Source organism: Otolemur garnettii, unplaced genomic scaffold, assembly GCF_000181295.1.
Source record: "Otolemur garnettii isolate 467f Iridium unplaced genomic scaffold, OtoGar3 scaffold00042, whole genome shotgun sequence".
In the NCBI taxonomy this organism is placed as follows: domain Eukaryota; kingdom Metazoa; phylum Chordata; class Mammalia; order Primates; family Galagidae; genus Otolemur; species Otolemur garnettii.
This window is the reverse complement of record NW_003852437.1, coordinates 11,017,149-11,027,393: the sequence shown is the minus strand read 5'-3', so window position 1 is coordinate 11,027,393 and position 10,245 is coordinate 11,017,149. Positions and strand designations below refer to the sequence as shown.

General features: G+C 47.3%; 1 protein-coding gene across 2 annotated transcripts in view; it reads right to left on the bottom strand.

The window, feature by feature from the left end:
- Window positions 1-9,426, bottom strand: part of MAP3K5 (mitogen-activated protein kinase kinase kinase 5) — a 208,202-nt gene extending 198,776 nt beyond the window's left edge. Inside the window, exon 1 of one of the 2 annotated variants that reach the window (XM_003790296.3) lies at window positions 8,537-9,426. In XM_003790296.3, coding sequence (XP_003790344.1) covers window positions 8,537-8,978 — 442 coding nt within the window. In that variant the 5' untranslated portion in view covers window positions 8,979-9,426. The remainder of the gene's footprint in view (window positions 1-8,536) is intronic. The other variant, XM_023513499.1, reaches the window with a different exon arrangement.
- Between the last annotated feature and the right edge of the window lie 819 nt (window positions 9,427-10,245).

Here is a 10,245-nt window from a genome sequence, read left to right as displayed (position 1 = left end):
GTCCCAGCTACTTGGGAGGCTAAGGCAGGAGGCTCGCTTGAGCCCAGGAGTTGGAGGTTGCTGTGAGCTGTGATGCCATAGCACTCTACCCAGGGGGATAGCTTGAGGCTCCGTCTCAAAAATAAAAAATAAAAAATAAGATATAAGCCGGGCACAGTGGCTCAGACCTGTAATCCTAGCATGCTGGGAGGCCAAGGCAAGTGAATTGCTTGAGTTCAGGAGTTCAAGATCAGCCTGAGCAAGAGACCCCTTCTCTACTAAAAATAGGAAAAGTATCCAGGTATGGTGGTGCACACCAGTAGTCTCAGCTACTTGGGAGACTGAGGCAGGAGGATCGCTTGAGCCCAAGAGTTTGAGGTTGCTGTGAGCCATGATGATGCCATGGTTCTACCCAGAGCGACAGAGTGAGAGTCTTGGAATATGCTATCACATTAGAGGAAGATCAATCAGATTAAGGAGCCAGAACTTATCTCAAGGAACCAAGGAGAAAACAAGCAAGCCCCAGGCTAAGTTGCTGTCTAAAAAAATTAAATTAGAAATACATGTGTTAAAGGAGAAAGAATTCTCTGGCTTAGGCAAGTACTTGGTTTTATATGGTTAAAGGCCAATGGAGAGATGACCCCATGTTCATGGATAATCCCTAAAGCAACTCTGCACCCATGCTTCTCTTAACAGTACACAGGTCCAAAAGAGGCTGAAAGATTGGAAAGTACTGATATAACCAGTTACAACCACTTTTAGACATTACCTGTACAAAGGAATATAACTTCCTTCTCGGTATGATTCATGTACCAAAGGCAACTGCTTTCCTTTCCTTAGTGTTGACAACTACTGTACCAGAAAGGTCTGCTAGGAATGGAATGTTACAGTTACCTTGTGCAATTTCTGCAGGGTTTATAGATACCTTCCCTATGATTTTATTAACTAGGAGATGCTCTTAACATTTAAATTGTCTCTTGTCTCTCCTGTGTCTCCTAAGAAAAGTACCATACTTTTTCTTTTAGGAAAAAAAAACTACAAAATAAAACTTACCTAAGATGTTAAAGTACTCACTTATTTAAATTTTTAGGTCAATTAGACAAGACTTTAAAAATCAGCGTTGGCTCACATTCCTCCTCCTTTTCCACTAATCTGGCGTACATTTTGATTGATTTCTCTAGTCCACATCTCCAGCCAGAGAGAAAAACGAATACATTAAAACAACTAAAGAAAGCAAAGCCTAAGAGCCACCAATGGGGTTTTAAATAATTTGTCATTTTTCCTTGTTTTCTTTTTCTCTTTTATGCCACTAATAAAATTTTGCAAGTTTAATTTTACTCCCTGAAAATGAGAATATTTTGCTTAAATGTAGCCAATGTCCCCACGTACCCATATTAAACAAATCACAGGAAGGTGAGCCTGTCTTCCTTTTCCAAAGCTGTGGGTTCCTGCAACACTGCCCACCCTCACCGTATTTCCCACAAATCCAACTCTCATCTCACCCAAGGTGAAGTGGCTGGCATGTTCTATAGCCAGGGAGGGCTCCATGGAGGATGGAAGGGAAAGCGTGTGATAAAATGCCCTCAAATGGCCTCCTGGGAGTGGCCATGATTTCACAGCACACTATCAGCCCTGGGGTCACTGGCCAACAATGCATTTTCCTATGTTCTCCCCTGTTGTGTGGTGGTGTCCAAAGAGACCACTTGGGGGAACTCCTTGGAAAGTAGACAGTTGGTACCTTGTGCTAGAGAGACTTGTCAATCTCCCACTCCACAAAGAAACTGTGAGCCAATTTCAGCCTGCAAACCAGAAACAGGAACTGAACGGGCCTCTAACCAGGCCTCTGAAACAAGAAGCAGGGACAGTCCCTGTAGCTGCAGCGGGGAACTGGCGTATAGCAGAGAACTCTGAGAAGGCTGTACCAGCCAAGGCCACTGGTAAGACAGGCAGGTATTTTACATGTATGAGTAGACTTCTCCTGCAGATGGAACCAGCTTGAGTGTCTCAGGGAGACCAAAGGTGACCAATTTGTAGAAAGAAACCAGGACCCCAGGATACTGCAAAGCAAGATCAGAAACAACAACCTGCACTTGAGGGGTACTCTAAAGACCAATCTATTTTTATGCCTTGATGTCTTCTTCTTAGTTTTGTTCTTTTCGGATTTTTTTTCTTTGTTTTTCCTTTTTGAGACAGAGTCTCACTATGTCGCCCTGGATAGGGTGCCATGATGTCGCAGCTCCCAGCAAACCTGAACTCTGGGGCTTAAGCAATTCTCTTGCCTCAGCCTCCCAAGTAGCTGGGACTACAGGCGCCCACCACAATGCTGGCCTATTTTTTGGTTGTAGTTGTCATTGTTGTTTGGCAGCTGTGGGCTGGATTCAAACCCACCAACTCCGGTGTATGTGGCTTGGCACCCACTGAGCCACAGGTGCCGAGCCTCTTTTCAGATTTTCTACTAGAGCTCTTTTTGAGAATTTATCATTTTGCCTCAGTTGACCCATTATCTGAGAAAGCAAGAGGAAGTGCAGTACTCTGCGTTTGTGTGGGGTAAGCAGCAGCTGCCACGATGGCGTGCCAGGAAAAGTGAAAAACTCAAGAGAAAAACCACTCAAGGGACACCACTGGGATCTTTTTGAAATATCTTTCTAACTGGAGTTTTTTCTTTAAGAGTTTATGTTTGCTCTCTTGATAAAATTTTACTAAGGCTCCTTTCTTAGGAGAGGAAGCAGCGACTGAAAGGTGGGAAGGAATTGCAAGGCAGCTCAGATCAGAAGTTCTCAGACACAACTCAGTTGACTGACGGGCATGAGGACATTTCCACTCATCCACAGTGAAATGGGGAAAATGCATCATAAATAATGAGTTTTTCCGTATACTTACCGTATGCAAAGAGCTCCCCTTCTTCCTACACAGAAATGTCTTTCTTTTTTAAGAAATCATGTCAGAAAGTGGCTGGTTGTTGAGTTTTCTCTTTTCCTAATTTATAGTAACCTCAATTGGAACAATTAAAATATTGGTAAATATATATCAGTCCTCTGATTTTTCTTTTTAACTGGTTCATGGGAACCACTATTTAGAAAATATAGATGTCACCCTCCCTCTCAAGGTAGATGAGATAATACACTTTGAAAGCACAGTATATTGAAAGTAGAAACGCAGAAGTGGGCTGGAAACTTTCAAGAACTTCCCCGTCTAGGATAGACGTGTATAAGGGTTACGTTTTGTTTGGTTTGGTTTACAAAGTAAGACAAGAAATCTTGGGCGGCGCCTGTGGCTCAGTGAGTGGGGTGCCGGCCCCATGTGCTGAGGGTGGCGGGTTCGAGCCTGGCCCCAGCCAAACTGCAACAAAAAAAATAGCCAGGCGTTGTGGCGGGGACCTGTAGTCCCAGCTACTTGGCAGGGTAAGGCAGGAGAATCGCCTAAGCCCAGGAGTTGGAGGTTGCTGTGAGCTGTGACGCCACTGCACGCTACTGAGGACAATGAAATGAGACTCCTCCTCTAAAAAAAAAAAAAGAAAGAAAAGAAAGAAATCCTAAAAAGGCTTTGCTCCAAGCATATGGCATCAAAGCCCAGAGAGGTCACATACTTCTCCAACTAAATGGCCTAAGGGCAACTATTGTCACCACTTAAGTCAAGTGGGAACATAATAAAGATAAAAATAGAAAAACTAAGTTCTTAACATTTCCGCCTGCAAGTGCTTCCTTCCCATTGTCCACCACTGCTGTAGGGAGAAAGGCTGAGTAAGAGACTGCAGTGTGCAGTGAGCCGGCCTGAGGAAGGGCCCAGGCAGGTGTGAGGCTGCATCAGGCAAAGGGGAAGCGGGCAGCCAACCGGATCCTGTACCCGCCGGAGGGAGGGAGGTTGCCTAGGGCTTGGCAGTGTCCCTGGGTCTTAGATCAGCAGGAAGTAGGAGGGAAGGAAGACTTAAGGAGGTGAAAGTGCTTCTAGATCCCTGCTGGCACCGCCACCTCCTCACACAGCATCCTTCCTCCTGCAGCCCTAGACTCACTCTCATTCCCCCACCCCCAACCAATCCAAGCTGACGCTCCTCCCTTTAATCTGGCCTAGAGACTACCAAAAGCTAGATCAAAGGAAAAGTCACAGGTAAAAAAATCTCACTTTTAAGGTTTCAGAAGCAAAATTTTCCTGAATGTTTAAATCGGCAAATGGAATCCAACCACCGCATTAACAAGGCTTATCTAACCACCATCTGCAATGTTCTAAAGAGAAGAGTGCTCCTGGTTCCAAGCAGGAACCTTCAATCTTTAACCTGGATGAACAAATACAATCTCTTTACAGTCAACCATTTCCACAAGCAAAATAAGAGAAGAACAGAACTGATGTTCATTTAAAAACATTTGGGGCCATGCACAGTGGCTCCCACCTGTAATCCTAGAACTCTGGGAGGCCAAGGCGGGAGAACTGCTTGGGGCCAGTGGTTCGAGACCAGCCTGAGCAAGAGGGAGACCCCTATCTCTACAAAAATTAGAAAAATTAGCCCGGCACCTGCCGGTAGAGCCAGCTGTTCGGGAGACTGAGGAAGGAGGATCACTTGAGCCCAGGCATTTGGGATTGCCTTGAGCTGTGATGATGCTACTGCACTCTAACCTAGGAGACAGAGCAAGCCTCTGTGTCCAAACAAACAAACAAACAAACAAACAAAATTCTATAATGCATGTCTATAAAATTTATAAAATTCTATAAAAGCTAGGAGCTGTCCGGGATATAAAAAAATGTCTTCTTTTTGGAGACCTTGCTTCCAATTGGGATTTGTCCAACCTGGTATCCATGACATCTCTTGGCTTTTATAGAATTTTATTGCCTACAATGCAGAGGGCTGGGAAGAGGTGTTGTACACTTGGTGTTTGTTATCTGAGTGACAGTTTCTGGTATACATAATTTCATAAAAGCATTAACAGAACATTAGTTTCATCTCAAAAAAGGGAATAAAAGGAAGAATGACAAGTGTAGTTAAAAAACAAACTAGAATGCAGTTAAGTAATAATCAAAGGAAAATCAGTGAAAACCTTTAAGTGCAACCTAGTCTTTAAATGGACGCTAACCCACAAAGATAGAAGTTTGTAAAAATGTCACCAAGCTTTAAGGCCTTATTTATTCCATTAAGTTGAGCTATTTATTTCCCATTGTTTCCCATTTTAAGTGCTGAGCCCTTCCTTGGCCATCCCTGCTTACCCTTCTATCTCAGTTCAGGTATCACAAAGTTCTTTTGAGAAGCTCCCCCAAACCCACCCCAATTCCAGTTTGACAGCTATTTTCTGGGAATCCCAGGCATACGGCATGGCCCCTCACAGAGGCCCTGCTACAGCCAAAGCCCTCTGAGCAACTTGATCAGAGGAACATGATCTTTACAAGCAATTCACCAATCTCTGTGGACTGAAATGATTCATTTGTCTCAATAATATTATAATTTTAAAGCACAGAATTTGAAGGCCAGAGGGAATCTCAGATACCAACCATTCTAACCCTCCACTCTTTTCTGAGATTTTAAATGACTCACTCCAAATTAAAAGAACTAAGACCAGAATCCAGACCTTGAAACTCCTGTTCCAAAGTTTTGTCCCAGCACACCACGCCACCTTGCCTTTGCAAATTCACAAGATTAAATGAGGGAATCTTAGACATTTTGTTCAATTCTCCTTACACTTCTACCCCGGTCAATTTTAGGAGAGATAAAAATGCCATTGGAGGTAGATGAAGGCCTTTCTCACAATTATAGGGTTCACAGCACAGGTGGGACAAAAACTAAGATCTAACTTGAGGGGACAATGCTCTTCCCATTATCTCAAAAGGATTCAACTTTCAAAGTGGGTAATCAGTGTAGAGAAAAGGTCAGCACAGCCCAGGGCCCAAAAATCCTGAGGGCCACCCATTTTTGCATAGTTGTCAAACTAAGAACATTCTTTACCTTTTAAAACAGTTGAGGGAAAAAGGTGAAACCTGTGAACTAAACGAAATCCAAATTTCAGTGTCTGGTAATAAAGTTTTGTTGGAACACAGCCATGATCATTTGTTTAGATATTGTTTATGGCAACTCTCAAGTTAACAAGGGCAGAACTGAGTAGCTGTGATAGAGACCTCGAGAACTGCAAATACTATCTGGCTCTTTACAGAAAAATCTTTCTAACCCCCGGTGCAGGAAGACCCAGCCTTCTGTTAGAAGTCAGAAAAAAAGTTCTACAGCCATCAAACTTGCTCCCCTTAGTTTATAAAAACAAAGACTCTGGAGGAAACTGACACAGCACCTTTATTCTGTCACATCTGCAAGCTGAATGACAAGGCACTCACCCTCAGGGTTCACGTCATGCAGACAGGGAGCGGTTAAACTGAGGTCTGCCTGGGTTGAAAGAATGGGACAGAGCTGGCCCAGGAACGAGGGTCTCCCCAGAGCATGCCCTCCCCTCTATCCCCTATACACCTAAATGCCTCATAACATGGCAAAGGCCAGCTCTCTGTCATATGATTCCAAGATGGGGGACTCCCTAGATTCTGAGAGTAAATCAGCCTACCTAAATGGAGGCAGCAAGGGCCAAGCATGATCTTTTAGGGTCAGCCACCTGAAGGGGAACCCTGCACTGAGTACTGATAAGAATCCTGGGGCCAGCTAGGGATCCCTTGGTTTTCTCAACCATTAAGGTAATAAGTACTTCCTTCACTGACTCCTTTGAAGGAGTAAATGAGTTGCACTTCAAATATCAGTGCCCTTCTAATCTTTCTCTCCCTTTCCCAGGGACAAAACTCAGAGAATAACAGAAAATAAAGCTTGTTAGGAAAGTTTCTTTCAACTTAGCTTAGAGTTTAAGATTTTTTTTTTTTTTAACAGAGCCATAGGGGGGAAAAAATGCCCAATCTATCAGAGCAATAAAAATAGGCTCAAGTATTTAGTTGGGTATTTTCCTCTCCTATCTTTCAGTTCTTTGAAGCTTCTTCCAAATTATAATCCAGAAATAAGAGTGCTATAATTTTTAGAAAAGTTATGTTTATGTAATTTTTATAGCAAGCCACCCAAAGAACCAAGCTATAATCTATTACACTCAGGCTCAGTTATGAAGACCAACACTATTAAAAAAGAAACACCAGAACCAGAAAGTCCTAGTTTATTTAGTCTGGCTTCCTTAACATGAAGTTCTTGTTCTTAAAACATTCAGCTTCAGCTGCATTCCAAAACTGGCATAAGCCTACTTCAGGTGTTTAGAAGAGGCTGAGGAGAATCAGAACTAAAAACAAGGTAGGAATATAAAAGCTTTTATGCGATCACAAATCCAAAAAGCTTATTCTTTTGAAACCATTAAACCAAGTTTTCCACCCACAATTATAAAAAATAAATATGGATACTTTGGGAAGTCTAAGCAGGAGGACTGCTTGAGGCCAGGAGTTGGAGACCAGCCTGGGCTATATGGTGAGACTCCCCCCCATCTCTGCAAAAAAATTTTTAAATTAGCCAAGTACGATTGATGGTACATGCCCTTTGTCCCAGCTACTAGGAACGCTAACCCCAGAGGATGGCTTGAGCCCATGTGTTTGGGGTTGCAGTGAGCTATGATCCCACCACTGCACTCTAGCCCTGGCAACAGAGTAAGACCCTGTCTAAAAAATAAAAATAAAATGACTTAAATAAAAAATTCTGTTACCATTGGATTTACAGGTTGATAACAGTTAATTTCAATCATACGTTTTTATTCCTAACATTTGCTAATAGATAACTAATTGCTCCAGTTACCAGAACTGCATAACACCTTCTGAAATCTAGTAGAAGTTGAAAAGATATTTTCCCCCCCATGGTAAAAGGATATGCAATCATTTTAATGGCTAAGCTAATCTTAGTTATTAAGATAGCATATCAGCATTTTAAACAATCTTAAGTTCCTGCCCACCGTGGTATAGGGTGTAAAATTTTTAAAAAGCACTGATTCTTTCATCAAAATCCTTACAAAAGATACCACACAAGATTTAGCGTCTAAGTTACGGCGCTGGTATTTGCTAAAGCACTGCAATTACTTAAAGTTAAAATTGGTTAAGAGGTGGGAAATTCAAGTCACTGAAACTTGTTAAAAGGCAAAATGAGTTGGGAAGATCATGGCATGACAGGCAAATTCATATGGAGACCCTCTGCCCACAGCTGGCTGCGTGGCAGTCATCGCTTCTGTACTCCCAAAACTATGCAGACAGGACAACGTCATCTGAAAAACAGCCACAGGTAGATGCAGAAGGAAAACAACTGCGAAATCTGCGAAAGCAAAACCGAGACACTGACTGGAGATAGGACTTTAAGTCGACCACCTGGACCGCAGAGCTCCAGCGCGGGGCCGTGGGTGGGCCAGTGGGGCTCTCACACACTTACACACAGGCCCTTGCACAAGCACACACTCTATCTCAGGAGTGGAGAGCGCCAGGGCAGTCACGCAGCTCCCCTCGCTGCCCACCAACTGGGCCAAGAAGTAAATGTTTCACTCCAAGAAAACAACAAAATTCCCCCCCGAAGACGGCCGGGGAAAACGTGGTCCCGGCAGCGGAGAACGGGGAAGGGTTATTCACGCACCTGCATTGTAAAAACGGTCCAGCACGGTGGTCTCTCCAAAGTCCAGTTTACCAAAATGCAGGGTCTCCAGGGTGGCGCCCACCGCCTCGCACGCCTCCCTCAGGCTCTGCAGGGCCTCACTCTCGGCCACTACCAGCTGCCCCTGGCTCGCTTCGTTGATCACATATGCCACGGTGGTCCGTCGGCTGCCCCCGCTACCAGAGTTGCCCCGACACCGGCTAGCACTGCTGCCGGAGGTGGCAGTGGGACACCCGGTGCCAGGAGCGGCCGTGTTCTCCACATCCCAGAAGCTGCCCGGTGGTGGCGGCTGTAGCTGACTCTCCTCGCCCTCGGCTGCCGCTCCGCCTCTCCTGCAGATGCCGCCCTCGGGGATGGGGCAGAAGCCCGAGGGGGCGAAGGGTGGCACGGAGAAAGTGATGCCCTCGCCAGCCTCCGCACTCATCTCTCCTGCCCGGGCTGCAGCAGCAGCGGCGTCCCCCGCCCAGCCGCACCGTCTGGCCAGCCACAGCTCCGGGCTGCTCCGCGCCCTCCGGGCTAAGCAGCTGCCATCGCGCGCTGCGCCTTCGCCACCGCGCCGCCGCCTCCTCTCGGGCGCCCTCTCGCCCGGCGGCACGCCGCTGGCCGGCGGCGGCTCGCCCCTCCTCGGCGCCTCCGTGGCCGCGCCGCACGCCCGCTTCAGGGTTTAGAGTACAAGGGGTGGGGAAGCCGGGTGAGCGGGAAGGGACAGCGCTTCCTTCTCTTGGCGGGCGGACAAGTCTGCTCGCAAACCTGCGCCGCCGCGGTGCAGCTCAAGGGCGCCGCACTCGGGGTGCCGTGCGCCCTCACCACCTGCAGCCGCAGCTCCTTCCGTCCTGGGCGCTCTGGGTGGGGCGGCAAGGTTGCCCTCTGGGCGGGGAGCTACCTGGCGCGCACCTTACGGGCGGGCGGGCCCCCCGGGCTGTGTCGCGAAACAGCTGCGGCCGAAGACGAAAGGACCCGCCTCCCTCCTGGGCGGCTGCTCCGCTTCATCCGCTGTATTTCCTCCTCCTCCTCCCCTGGCCTCGTTTCTTTCGCGATCGCCGCCGCTTCGTACCGGCCACGGCTTTGCCGCGGGACGCGGGAGTCTCGCCGCTCTTTGCAGCCGCTCGCTCTCTCCGCCACCGGCTTCTGGCCACCCACTCCTCGCGGCGCCGAGAATCAGGGCCCGCCTTGGGGGAGGGCGCTGCTGGGAAGCTCGAGCCGGGACGGAACCCGCAGCGTCGCAGCTCCCAGACCTCAGCCCTTCCTTGAGTGCGGCGCGTAGCCGACGGTCCCCGCCGTCTCCCACCCGACCCCCATCTAAGAGGACCTAGAGTCGGAGAAAAAAAAATAAAAAACTGAGACTACGCGACTACAGGATGGCAAGAAAGTCTCTCCAGCGAGTACTCAGTCTTCAGAGTCAGCCCACGAGGCATTGCCAGCGTTCCCCGCGCCTACAGCGCCCCCCTCCGGCCCCTTCCGGGTTCGCCGGCAGCATGTACAGGAGCCGCGTGGGGCGCTGGAAGGACAGGGGCAGCCCCCGGAGGCCCCGTTATAGCGAGGCTAGCGGGTTTCAACTAGCGCCCTGGAGCGAGGGCCTAAGGTGGAGGGTGGTTGACAGTGATAATGGCGCTCCGGAAGTGGCAGACTAAATTTATCAAGTGGTCTCCTTGTATTTTAAAACACCATTTAAAAATGTGTACATTTCCAAT